The 14504-nt window shown below is 38.6% G+C and overlaps 1 protein-coding gene across 1 annotated transcript in view; it reads left to right on the forward strand.

The window, feature by feature from the left end:
• The first annotated feature begins 226 nt into the window (after positions 1-226).
• YEATS2 (YEATS domain containing 2) overlaps positions 227-14504 on the forward strand; it is a 106294-nt gene continuing 92016 nt past the window's right edge. Inside the window, exons 1-6 of the mRNA XM_006884056.1 lie at positions 227-332; positions 861-958; positions 1230-1322; positions 5265-5510; positions 9505-9620; positions 13460-13621. Of these exons, the coding sequence (XP_006884118.1) occupies positions 233-332; positions 861-958; positions 1230-1322; positions 5265-5510; positions 9505-9620; positions 13460-13621 (815 nt within the window). The 5' untranslated portion in view covers positions 227-232. The remainder of the gene's footprint in view (positions 333-860; positions 959-1229; positions 1323-5264; positions 5511-9504; positions 9621-13459; positions 13622-14504) is intronic.

Raw genomic sequence — 14504 nt, forward strand, 5'->3', positions numbered from 1 at the left:
TTAAAAAAAAAAAAAAGGATTTCCTAGGACAGCAAACAACAGTCTTTTTAGGAACAGATCACTAGGTCATTTCTCTTGCAAAGCCACCATTAGATTTGAGCCATCAACTTTTCTCTTAGTTGCTAAGTGCTTAACTCTTGTGCTACCAGGGCTCCTTTCTGTAAACATCACAAAGTTTTACTTATTCGTATGTTTCTTTGTTATTCTTCACAGTAAAGAATTGAATGTCATCATGTCTGGAATCAAGAGAACAATCAAAGAAGCCGACCCTGATTATGAGGACATATCTGTGGCCCTTCCAAATAAGCGACATAAAGCAATTGAAAATTCAGGTAGAAATTTACTTGCTTTAGAAATGTGTTGTCCCGGCTGTGTATAATTTGGAGGGTTTTGTAATTAGCTAAGCACTTTGTTTCCTTATATTTCTATTGATCTCAGACTCTTTTTCCTTCCACCCTTAAGTCAGTTCTAACTCCAAGTAACCCTCCTAACCCTCTGTCAGGATTCTGAGGTGTAAATCCTTACAAGAGAAACTGTCTTCCTCTCTGGAACTTTTTTTATTTATAAATTTTATTTATAATTTTGTGTTAATTGTTGGCTGGCATCACAAAAAAGTTGGTAAATAAATGATGAAAATGTGGGAAGCATCTACCTCAGTTCTTTGCACTTAACTACTGGTGGATAAATTAAGACTCAGAGTTATTTAATTACTTGCCCAAGATTATGTTGAGGAGCAAGTCATAAACTGTGATTCCCCCGTTACCCATAGAGTATAAGAAAATGGCTAGATTTTCGTTTTTTAAAGTTATTACTGAAATTTATTAGTGGTTAATATTTTGCAAATGTATGTTTTTTTGCAGCTCGAGATGCTGCCGTGCAGAAGATTGAGACTATTATCAAGGAGCAATTTGCTCTTGAAATGAAGAATAAGGAACATGAAATTGAAGTCATTGACCAGGTATAATGATGATAAATTGGGAAAAAAATGAAAAAGCAATTGAAAAATGGGAGGGGAACCACAAATCCTATTGAGGTAGAGCTGTTTTTGTTTCTTTTATCCAGCTGCTGTTCTTTTAAAAATAACTCTTCATTTGGTGGAAAATGCCATTGTTATTAAAGATACCTAGCTGCTTGTGCATGTGTTCATAGGTATTTATTTTGTGAATTGTTTACGTATTTTTTTGGTCTTTGGCAATTTTTAGAAATAATGAGTTTCTGTTTGATTTTAGCGACTGATTGAAGCAAGAAGGATGATGGATAAACTTCGTGCCTGCATTGTGGCAAACTATTATGCTTCTGCTGGTCTTCTCAAAGTTTCTGAGGTAAGTATTCATCAGTGTGATAATTTCTCAGCCACTCATTTGTCACCTTAATGAGAAATTGATGTCAACATGGAATCCCTGGTCTAGAAACATTTCTTATATTAATCTTTAGGATTGCAGAAGCTTACTCTACATTCCTGGCAGATATGTAGACTTGGCTTTGTGTTCCACCACATTCCTTTGATCATCCTTCTCTACATTGCCGGTCCACTGTTCATCTGTCAGTGTCAGTTGGTGGTTGATGTGTTGCTGTGATGGTGGAAGCTCTGCCATTGTTTCAGATACCAGTAGGCTTTCAGAAACCAGCAGGTTGCTCGTCCATTGATGGCTGCCCTCCATGATGAGTTAGAGAAACTAGAACATTATCTGAGTTTAATCTCAAATTGTGAGCAGACATCTTATCTACTATAGGAATTTTCATAATATATTTAATGTTCTGTTAAATAGCTTGCTGTTCTGTAGCTGCTCTGTCTGAAGGACTAGATTTTCACTTGATTTTGTTTCTATTAGCTCTGATCTGTGCTGTTTGATATCTTGAAGTACATTGCTTTTATCCTTTCCTGTTTTATATTCTGATTAAGGAGCACTGGTGACAACAGGGTGATGCACTGGGCTGCTAATCAAAAAGCTTGATAGTTTAAATCTGCCAGCTGCTTGAGAAATATGGCCCTCCCCTCCTGTAAAAATTCACAGCCACAAAAACACAGCGGTCTGTTACTTTGAGTCAGAATGGACTTAGTAGCAATGGGTTTGTATTTATATTGTGATTTGGATTTATTCAAGGGCATTTAGGAATGCTCTTGTTTGTAATTGTAAACCATTTGTAACTAATCAGATGGTATATAATTATCCATTTCTTAGCATTTTTTGTTGGTTTGCATTTGATCATTTATATGCATCTTGTTTTGTGTATGTACTTTTTATTTTAAACAGTCATTTGTATATATTATATAATTACCTTGCTCTATGCCTGTTATAAAGTTAACCATTTAATTACTCTTGCAGTATAGTTTGCAGTAACAGTATGCATTGATAATAGCTCTGAAAATCCTTTGTCATTATAATTCAGAAAGCTTTTGTTGTTTTGAATCTGAACCCTAGTCTGTGGAGTCTTTCCCCCCCCCCCACTGAAACATTTATTTTAATGGCTTCATTTCGTAAAGGTTTCCTAGGAATACAGTGTACCATCATTTTAACAGAACATAAAGTCACTGAGTCAGAGCAGACTCCACAGTAACTGACAGCTAGTAATTGTATCCTAGTAATAAGACATAGAAAAATACTCTGGGATTTCTTATTGATGCACTACCTTGGAGTAGATACCAACTCATGGCAACCCTACAGGATCGACTAGCATGACCTCATGGATTTCTGAGTCTGTAAATATTTTTTTTTAATTTTTTTTTAAATTGGTTTGTTGTTATGTGTTGTTGAGTAGCCTTTGACTCATAGAGACCCTGTGTACAATAGCTCTGAAGTCTTCCCATGTTCTGAGCCAATCTCAAGCCAACACACCTGCCTGGGTTGCCCTAGTTACTGTATCAGTCCATCTTATCAGGGGTTTTCCACTCCTGCACTGTCCCTCCACCCTTCCGAGCATAGAAATCCTTCTCCAAGGATTGGTCCCTCCTGGCCACATGCCCAAAGTATGTGAGACGGAGTTTCAAAATCCTAGCCTACAAGGAAACTTGGTTTCACCCTCTCCAAGACAGACCTGTTTGTTTTTTTGGTGGTCCATGGTTTGTTCAAGACTCTTCTCCAGCACCACAACTCAAAGGCATCAATTCTTCTGTCATCCTTAGTCATTATCCACCTCTCTGGTATATGGCAAGTAAGTGTGAAGACCATGGACTAGATCAGGCACACTTTAGTCTCTAGACTGACATCATTGCTTCTCAATACTATAGAGAGGTCTCTGACAGCAAACTTACCTAATGCAGTTCTTCTTTTGATTTCCTGACTGCTGGTGCCAAGAGTGTTGATTGTGGAGCCAAGAAAGCTGTAACTGTTAACAACCTTAGTCTCTTCTCTACCCATCACGGGCTGCCAATTGGCCCAGTGGTAGGACTCTTTGTCTTCTTGATGTTAAGCTTCAATCCATATTGAAGATGACCGTTCTTGACTTTCACCAAGCGCTTCAGATCCACCTTAGATTTAGCATGCAAAGTTATGTCATCTGCATAATGTAGGTTTTTGATGAGTCTTCCTCCAATCCTGGTGCTACATTCTTCCTCATAGAGCCCGGCCTCCCGAATGATCTGTTCTGCATATAGATTGAAAAGGTATGGAGACAGGATGCATCTCTTCCTGATTTTGAACCATGTAGTGTTTCCCTGATCTGTTCTGAGGACTGCTTTCTGATCCAAGTATAGGTTTCGCATAAGCAAATCAAGTGTCCTGGAATTTGCATATTCCTCAAGGTTAACCACAATTTGTCATGATCAAATGGGTACCAGATTTCATAAACATTGTATTTCATTCATATATGTTGTGTTTTATATAATCTTTCATTTACATTGTGTTTCATACAATCATTCATGTATATTTTATATAAATAATTACTGTTGATCTGTGCCTATTATTACCCTGTCTTTTCTTTCTTTTTTTTTAATTTTTATTATTTTGTGTGTGTGTACCGTCAAATCAGATCTGACTGGTACAGGAGGAGATTGTTCCTCCTTCCTTGGCCGAGCATCTGGTGGTTTCGAACAGTGCACCTCTGGGATTGCAGTGCAGCTTCTTGCCACTAGGCCACCAGAGCTCCCCTACCCTGTCTTTTCAAGTCCCCATAAGTCTTTCCTATTCTTCCACCCTCCCTCTCCCCACTAAACTCTGCTCTCCTAGTGATTTCCACCCTTTCTCTTTTTTCTGCCTACTTTCTCCTTTCTTGTTCCCCTTCTGGACATTTATACACTATAATGATTACTACTAGTTAGCTATTTTTTATTTTTTTCTTAATAGTCTTATGTAGTGATTGTCCTCATGAGAGTTAGTTCACTCAGCATAACACTCTAGACTCTCCAATATTACAAGTATTTTACAAATTCCTTGCTCCTTAGTGCTGCATCGTGTCATAATTTCTCAATACATTCATTTGGGCATATGGGTGGTTTTCATTTCTTGCTGTTGTGAATAATGCTGCTATCAATAAAGGTGTACATATCTCCATTTGTGTCTTAGTACTGATTTTCTTAGGATATTCCTAGGAGTGGAATAGGCGGATCATAAAGGATTTTTGTCTTTAACTCTTTGAAGGAACACCAAACTGTCTTCCAGAGTGCTTGTAACATTTTACAGCCCCACTAGCAGTGCCTGAGAATTTCTGTCTCTTCACATCATCTGCAACATTTATTGCTTGCTGTTTTATTATTCCCTTTGCTACTATTACTTACTGGGTAAGATGCTATCTCATTGTGGTTTTGATTTGCATCTCTCTGCTTGTCAGTGATTTTGATCATTTCCTCTTGTATCTGTTGGCCTCTGAATGTCTTCCTCTGTGAAAAGACTTTCCATGTCCTTTGCTCAATTTGTGTTTGGGTTATCAATCTTTTTCTTTTGGAGGCCTGTAGTATTCTGTAAACTTTCGTTATGAGACTCTTGTCTGAGAATGCATTGCCAAATGTTTTTTTCCACCAGTAGGTTTTCTGTTTACCCTATTGGAAAAAGTTTTTGGTGCACACAGGGACTTGATTTTTAGAAGGTCCCTTCATTGATTTTTTTTTTCCTCTCTTGGTTGTACATGACGCTGTAAATCTTAACAGGACTACCAGTTCTTATTTTGCTAGTTCAGGCTACTGTAAAGTTTAGGTTTCATTTTGAGTATTGGGACATTTTGAAAGTCTTCAAGCATGATAGTGAAGTCAGTTAAAGATTTTAGAAAGATAAAATTTTGTTGCTTTTGCTTGGTTTTTCTTTAAAGTTTGTTTGCTTTTATTTCTGCAGGGATCAAAGACATGTGATACAATGGTTTTTAATCATCCTGCTATCAAGAAATTTTTCGAATCGCCATCTAGATCCTCTTCTCCTGCCAATCAGAGATCAGAAACACCATCAGCCAATCATTCAGAGAGTGATTCTTTATCGCAGCACAATGACTTCTTATCTGACAAAGACAATAACAGCAATATGGATGTAGAGGAAAGATTATCAAGCACCGTGGAGCAGAGACCAAGCCGAAATACTGGAAGGGTATGGTTGGATGCTTGGGAGGGAGCTGAATGAGAAGGGAACTTGCCTTAATTAAGTATGCAGATAGGATCTCATTTCATTTTAATAGTTAATAAGGGAGGAGTCTTCCTGACAAAGTGGAAAAAGTGTTGCTCTGCTACTAATCCAGAGGTGGACAGTCCAGACTCATTAGCTGATATATAGGAGAAAGGTGTGAAAACCTTTCTTGTTATGATTTTCAGCCTTTCTTTTAGAGTTGCTGTGAGTCAGAATTGATGTCGTCATAACAAGTTATTAATTATTAACTTTGTCAAGATGGGCAGAGTGAGCTTCAGTAAGGTTAGATTTATATGTGCCTCAAAGTTACCAGAAAAGAAAATTAAGCCTGAATTTTTGTAGTTTGAGAATTCAAGCCTGCTATACACAATGCAGGTCTATGACACCATCTGTGTAGGTAATAAAGAAAACTTCAAGCATTGACAATGTTGTAGCCTTGCTTAGAACCCAAGATTTTTCCACTCTGTATGTTTATTCTCTCAGGAGAATAAATCTTCAGTTACTTCTGTGAAACTTTTTATGTTCTAATATGCTTCTGTTGCTTGAAGAAAAAAGAGAAAGAATGGAAAGTACTTGTTGTTTTTTCCCCCTTCCAGTTTGTTGTTTGAGTTCCCATGTCCAGCTATTCTGAATGTCTATATAATATTTGGCTAGGGTTCACATAGAGACCTTAATGGATTAGACCAGAAAGGATCTTTTTTCCCAACTAGATGTTCTGTGAGAGAGAAAATTTCCAGGTTGCTTCATAAATCAAAGATACACCTTTCTTACCTTAAAAACTTTTATGATTTTTTTTTAACTTGTGACTATAAATTTGTATGGATCCAATTTTTTTTTAGCATTTTAATTTTTTTTTAATTGAGATTTTATTTTAAGTTTCTGAGGAACTTGGATTTCCATTCATTCATTGTTTGGGTCCAATTTCTAATTGAAAATTGCAAAATGTAGACTAGAAGGTCACTCATAATACCACTATTCAGAATCAGAATTCTTAATGTTAGGCTTTCTGTATATCTTTCTAGTGTGCATATGGGAAATGTTTGTTTTGCTGTTTAATTTTAAATGAATTAAGCTATCTTGGGGATCTGATGGTAAATAACTGTGCTGTCAGCCAAAAGGCATATGGTTTGAATCCCCCAGCAGCTTCACGAGAGATGGGCAGTTTCCTCCCATGCAGTTTTACTGCCTCTGAAAACCCAATGGAAGGTCAGCTCTGAGTCAGTTCCAGTTTGATGGCACATAAGAATAACAGCAAAACTCTGTTGTTCTTTAGAGTCAGAGTAAGGGTGGTGAAACTGTGCCTCTCTCACTTACTGGGAATGTGTAATTCAGGAGGAACCAGGTTTTGGAGAGAGGCATCATGGTGGAAAAGGTAGAGTGAGGTTAGTGAATGAGAGGAGCCCCCTTCAGGAGATGGACTGACACAGTGGCTGCCACCCTGGGCTGAGAATGACGGAGATAGGAGGACGGTGCAGGATATGTTGCTCATAGGGTTACTGTGAGTTACAGTCAACTTAACAGCATCTAACAACAAACAATAGCAGTTATGTAAGGTGCTGACAGGTTGGAACTTGATGTTGGAGGCTCATAACTGGACCTCCAGTGGATTTTTAGAGGCTGTAAATGACACAGGAGGTGATTGACCAACTTTCTCTCTCAGAACAGCTGATGGATTTGAACTGCCTGCCTTTGAGTTGGCAGCACACAACTCTTTACCCACTAGACCATCAGAGCTCTTTATATTAGTTATAAAATTTTAAAGTTTAACATCTTTATGCATCATATGTTTATGTAACAGACATAGAGCAAATACTATGTGCCATGCACTTTAATAAGCACTGAGCAATTATAACAAATAAGGTGGATAATGTTATCTTCAGTATTTTATAGATAAGGCATTGACACAAGTTAAATAATTGCCCCAAAGCACGGCTCTATGGAATAAGTCAGAATTTGGGCTCAGGTAGTAGTGGGTCCAAGTCAGACTTTTCACCACTGTACTTCTGTTACTTCTCAAAAAATATAAATATGCCTTTCTGCCAGAGAACGCTGCCGAGGAAGCATCGCGAAAGTGTTTATTCCCACTGCCACCATGTCGAAGTCAGAGTCTCCTAAAGAGCCCAAACAGCTGCGGAAGCTATTCATCAGAGGGCCAAGCTTCAAAACAACAGATGAAAGTCTGAGGAGCCATTTTGAGCAATGGGGGACGCTCACGGACGTGTATTAATGAGAGATCCAAATACCAAGCGCTCCCGAGGCTTTGGCTTTGTCACATACTCAACTGTGGAAGAGGTGGATGCAGCCATGAATGCAAGGCCCCACAAGGTGGAAGGAAGGATGGTGGAACCCAAAAGGGCTGTCTCGAGAGAAGATTCTCAAAGACCAGGTGCCCACTTAACTGTGAAAAAGATCTTTGTTGGTGGAATTAAAGAAGACACTGAAGAACATCACCTAAGAGATTCTTTTGAGCAGTACGGGAAATTGAAGTGATTGAAATCATGACTGACCGAGGCAGTGGCAAGAAAAGGGGCTTTGCTTTTGTAACTTTTGATGACCATGATTCTGTAGATAAAATCGTTATCCAGAAATATACTGTGAATGGTCACAAATGTGAAGTGAGGAAATCCCTGTCAAAGCAAGAGATGGCCAGTGCCTCTTCCAGCCAGAGAGGTTGAAGTGGTTCTGGAAACTTTGGTGGTGGCCGTGGAGGCGGTTTTGGTGGGAATGACAACTTTGGTCGAGGAGGAAACTTGAGTGGACGAGGTGGCTTTGGTGGCAATCATGGCGGTGGAGGATATGGAGTCAGTGGAGATGGTTATAATGGATTTGGTAATGATGGAAGCAGCTTTGGAGGTGGTGGAAGCTACAGTGATTTTGGCAGTTAAAACAATCAATCTTCAAATTTTTGACCCATGAAGGGAGGAAATTTTGGAGGCAGAAGCTCTGGCCCTTATGGTGGTGGTGGTCAATATTTTGCCAAACCACGAAACCCAGGTGGCTATGGTGGTTCAAGTAGCAGCAGCAGCTATGGCAGTGGCAGACGGGTTTAGTAACTGCCAGGAAACAAAGCGTAACAGGAGAGGAGAGCCAGAGAAGTGACAGGGAAGCTACAGGTTACAACAGATTTGTGAACTCAGCCAAGCACAGTGGTGGCAGGGCCTAGCTGCTACAAAGAAGACATGTTTTAGACAATACTCATGTGTATGGGCAAAAAACTCGAGGACTGTATTTGTGACTAATTGTATAACAGGTTATTTTAGTTTCTGTTCTGTGGAAAGTGTAAAGCATTCTGAAAACAAGGGTTTAAATGTAGAATTTTTTTTTTGCACCCATACTGTTGATTGCTAAATGTAGTAGTCTGATCATGACACTCAGTAAATGTCTTTTTAAAAATAAAAAGTGAAATAAAATTTAATGCTACAGAAGGTGAAGAGAAATTAAATTCACTGATCCCTTTTCACCACTCCTGCTTCTCAGACATAAACATTTTAATAGTTTTTTTGGTATCTTTCCACATTATTATTTAAAAAGCAGATGTCGATGACTATTAAAACAGAATTCTAGTATATAAACTTTTTTTTAATAATTAGTATAGTATTTGGGGAGCTCTGGTGGCCTAGTGGCAAGGAGCTGCAACTACAATTCCAGAGGCGCACGGTTCGAATCCACCAGATGCTCTGCCGGGGAAGGAGGAACAATCTCCTCCTGTACCAGTCAGATCTGATTTGATGGTACACGCACACAAAAATTTAAAAAGGGGAAAAAAAAATAATTAGTATAGTATTTGTAGTAAAATTCTTTATATCTTTGAGAGGCTCTTGTAAAGAGTTCACCCTTTAGGAAAAAACAAACTTTAATTATTCCTTTCATGTGTTTTGTGATTTTATGATTTCTTTGTAGCCTATTGAAAATGTCCAAATTCATATTAAAAATGAAACTTGACTATGATTCCTTTCAGGATACTTCCAGTACTACTGGCTCCCATAAAACAGAGCAGCGGAATGCTGACCTTCTAGGGGATGAAACGTCACGACTTTTTGTCAAGAAGACTATAGTAGTGGGCAATGTGTCCAAGTGAGTATGTGGTTGGACTGTCTCTTGGGCAGTCGCTCATTTCTGTGAAGAGTTTGGCATACATATTCCTTTTTTCCTTGTTGTGTACTATCAAATTGGATCCAACTGGCACAAGAGGAGATTGCCCCTCCTCCAGCAGATCATTGGCGGACTCAAACTGTGCACCTTAAGGATTGCAGCACAGCTTCTTGCCACTAGGCCACCAGAGCTCCCTGGCATACATACTCTTGGTATCACAGTATTACAGTACAAGCAGAGGCCATAGGCATTCTGTTTCCTAAACTCTTTGTTATTTTGAAATTAAACTAGGTCCAGGGTGTCTCCTAGGATAATCTTGAGGGATAAATAGTAAGCAAAGCCAGTGTTTGAGTTTAGGTCTCTGGTTTTCCATGTGATGTCATTTAGTGCCTGCTGCCTCTGATGCTGTCTTGACAGCTTTCCTTCCCTAGTGCTAACATTCACTCACTTGCTCCTGGGTAGGCAGCTGCAGAGTGATCTTACACTTTGCATATTAAATAGAAGTTAAAAATATTTTTTAATCATTTCATGGATAGTTTATACAAGGTGCTAATAATTGGTTTATTTGCAAACCAGTGAAAATGGTAAATTTTCAGATAAGGAACTCAAATCTATCCAAAGACTTAAGGGTTTTTGCCCCCAGAGTTGACAATTTTTTACTTGCCATTTATTTGTAATGGCAAATGTGGGTTTTTGTTTTTTGGGTTTTTTTTAACTCTTAATAAACAAATATAGAAAGTGTTGAAATGTTGAAGACTGTCTCAGGAGCAAGACATCTTATGTGACTGTTCAGCATTCTACTTGAAGATCTTAGGAAACAAATGTAGTCAGCGAAGAGTAAAAAGTCCAAGAATTAACAAAGAAAAAACCAAAATGTCATTAACAGATGCTAGAATTATCTAAATAGAAAGCGTGATTTTTTTTTCCAAGACATGTAAAACTTTATAATCTTCCATAAATGCCTCACCCCCTGACCTCCCAAAATGTGGAATGCCACCCAAATTTGCTTGTCATCCCTGTGCAGAAACCATGCTAATCTTCTCTACATGGTTCCAGATTTAGTATGTGTGCTGCCAAAGTGAGCACAGAAAACAGTTTGAAGAATGGCCCTTGTACCATAATACACACAATACAAATGATTTCATAAAAGAAGTGTAGACTCTTCAGAAGAGAAATGATAAAACTTAAAACGGATGATGGTAAAGGACTGAATCATTCAAGCAGTATACCATATTTTTGGCTAGTAGGGCTAAGTATTGTAAAGGTGCATCTTCTCCCCACATTGATCAGGAGACATCTCAGTTAAAAGTACCAAGAGAATTTATGAAACTTGACAAACTGATTCTTAAATATACGTGAAAGAAAAAAAAATTTATGTGGAAGAGCAGATACATAAATTGGCCGTGGAACACTCCTGGTGTGCAACTAGATAGAGACTCTTGGCCTACCACATTTTTAAAAAGGTAATTGTTGGCACAGAGAAGACTGTGGCCATATTTTACACCAGAGTATAAGAAAGTAGCATCTCTTAGGAACCTCTTATGAAAAAAAAAGCAGGACCAGTAGTAGAGAGGGCTAACCCATCCTTCCATTCCCCTCTCTTCCAAGCAAATAACACCCCCACCGCCCCAAAACTGACAGACTCTTTACCATAAAGAGTCCAACTTAATTGCAGTCTCATAGGTCTGAGTAGAATTGTCTCATGGTTTGCAAAGGTGTCATCTTTTCAGAAGCAGACTACCATATCTTCTCTCCCTCAGTGATTTAAAACCTTTGGCCTGAAGGTACTAGTTACGTCATTGTCAGGACTTAAGGGGAATGGCCTGTTTTGTCTTGCAAACCGGAACTCAGCTGCCACCTTCCTGGAGTCATATGGTTGTACCAGAAGACCCCAGAGTTCTGGCTCCTGGAAGTCTGAATAATATCTTAAAAGCTAGAGGCTCTGTAATCCAGGAATAATATATGCCAGTTTATGTCTGCCTCAGGTACTCCCTTGGCAGAAGAAGCAAGCTTGATATACTTTTTTAATTGGAGGCTAATAATTCATAAAAAATAATAAAAGCAAACTGAAGATCCCATTCATCAGTTTTATCCTTTCCAGATTATGCATTTCTTGACTGTATTTGGCAGTCTCTTTATACCATAGACTAGGCCATCTAAGCTTGATCCCAGTTTGCCTCTGATGAACTTTATGATTTTGGGTTTTACTCCCAGGTCTCTGATCTACCTTGAGTTGATTTTTGGGTACGATGTGAGATGTGGATCCTGTTTCAGCTTTCTGCAAGTAGCAGTCCAGCTTTGCCAGCACCATTTGTTGAAGAGTTGTCGTTAAATCCCTGTGCATACCAAAAACTTTTTCCAACAGAATGAAAAGCAAACCTACTGACTGGGAATAAACATTTGGCAATACAATTTTCAGACAAGGGCCTCATATTTTACAGAATGCTACAGGGCCTCCACAGAAAAAGACTGATAACACAATTACAAAATGGGCACAAGACATGGAAGAGTTTTCACAGAGGAATATAATCAGATGGCAATCAGACCCATGAAGAAATGCTCCAAATCACTGGCAATAAGAGATGCAAATCAAAACCACAATGAGATACCATCTTACTCCAGTATCAGTGGCAGAGTTTAACAGGACAGCAAGTAATAAAATAAATGTTGGAGAAGGTGTGGTGAGATAGGAACTCTTATACATGTTGATGGGCTTATAAAATAGTACAGCCACTCTGGAAAGCAGTTTGGTGTTTCCTCAGAATGCTGAACCTGGAAATCCCAAATGACGTAGCTATTCCATTGCTTGGAATATACCTGGAGAAAGTGAGAACTGAGGTGCGAACTTGTACATCAGTATTCATAGCAGTGTTAGTCACCATTGTAAAAACATGCAAACAGCGTAAATGTCCAACCACAATTGAATGGATTGAAAAATTATGGTACTTAGACACAATGAGATACTACACAGCACACAGGAACAATGATTTTGTAAATTACTACTTGGTAGGGACTGGAGAGCATTATACTAAGTGAACTAACTCAATTCCTTAAGGACATATACTGTTTAGACTATTAATGTAGAATGAAAATTTCAGGGAGAGGGGGTGTGTGTGTGTGTGTGTGTGTGTGTGTGTGTGTGTTAGTTAAGGGTGGGAGCAGAGTAGTGAGGATGGGCTGGGGGTGGTAGTGTGGTTACTCAAAGGGTCATGTGGCAAGATCTGGTGGCCTACTGGCAAGAAGCTGCATTGCAATCCTATAGATGAGTGGTTTGAATTCACCAGATACTCTGCAGAAGAAGGAGGGACAAGCTCATTCTGTACCAGGCAGATCTGATTTGACAGTACACACACAAAATAATTTTTTTTTTAAAAAAAAGGGTCACACAGTTTGATGGGTGGAGGAAGGGGTGAGATTCAGTGTGAAAACAATGTATGTGAGCTTTTCAGTAAACCAGTTTCATTCAATAAATATTAAAAAACAAAACAGACTGAAAGAGAATCCTCTTAGATCACTGCTTTCCACAGAAAGAAAAGAAAAAGATTAATTGTAGAGATATTTTTGGTTAGGCAGTAGGATTGTTAAATGTTGCTGGAGTCTAAATCTCTCTTTTTTTTTAAATGATTTTTTAAAATTTTTATTGTATTATTTTTTATGTGTACCGTCAAATCAGATCTGACTGGTATAGGAGGAGATTGCCCCCTCCTTCTCCAGCAGAGCATCTGGAAAATCTCTCTTTTTTAAAAAAAAAAAAAAAAAAAGTATTTTAGAGTTTAGAAGGAAAAAGAAAATTTAGATTCATTCCCCCCCCCCCCTTTTAGGTATATACCTCCAGATAAAAGGGAAGAAAATGACCAGTCAACACATAAGTGGATGGTGTATGTCCGAGGGTCTCGTAGAGAACCCAGCATTAATCATTTTGTCAAGAAAGTTTGGTTCTTCCTTCATCCCAGCTACAAGCCAAATGACCTCGTGGAAGTTAGGTAAGCACATTTGAGTTATTTAAGAAGTACAGATTTATTGAAGTAGAAGCAGAGTGAATTTAACTGGAATCATTTAGATTATCAGTAATCCATTGTTATTTGGCTACTAGGTATAGTATAATTTTAAACTCTAGTTCTCTATTGTAGAATACTTAAAATGTTGAAATCTTAACATTTTAGAAATATATAATTCTGTGGATGCCCCATGATCTGTCTCATCATTTTAGAAGTAAACTTTAATGATACTATTTTCTGTATATACTAACCTTATATTAGGATTTCACAAAAATGGGATGATGTGTTTTGAAATGTGCTTGGCAGTATATTCTGGATGTCTTTATTTGGTATCACGTGGTAGTGTAGTGGACTACATTAGCTGCTAACTGAGAAGTTGGTGGTTCAAATCCATCAGCCCCTCCATGGACAAAATGAACTGTTTGCTCCTGTAAAGATTTGCAGCCTCAGAAACCCAGAGGAGGATCTCCATAAATCAAAATCAACTCTATAGAGGGTACACTTGGTTTTATCCTAAGTTAATTCGTCTTAGGACTGTTCTGTGGAAGTGGTGGTGGTGTTGAGGTGCCATCAGGCTGGTGGAGATTCCTGCTCCTCACGATCGTTGCTGTGTTCAACCTGTTGTTGATTGGCCATCCTTCTAACCTGACAGGTTCATCTTCCTGTACTGCATTAGCTAATCAGTCAGTATCTCACTGACAGCCATATTCACTGGCCTGTTAGTTTAGGCGTAGATCACCAGTCTTCTTCATCTGTGTTGGGCCTGGAACCTTCTCTGAAGCCTCCACCATGGGTGATCCTGCTATTTAAAATAACAGTGACAAAGATTCCAGCAACATAGAAGGCACCACTTTCAGCAAACTGATAG

This window comes from Elephantulus edwardii, unplaced genomic scaffold (assembly GCF_000299155.1).
Source record: "Elephantulus edwardii isolate Elephantulus edwardi_28Jun2011 unplaced genomic scaffold, EleEdw1.0 scaffold00031, whole genome shotgun sequence".
Classification (NCBI taxonomy): Eukaryota; Metazoa; Chordata; class Mammalia; order Macroscelidea; family Macroscelididae; genus Elephantulus; species Elephantulus edwardii.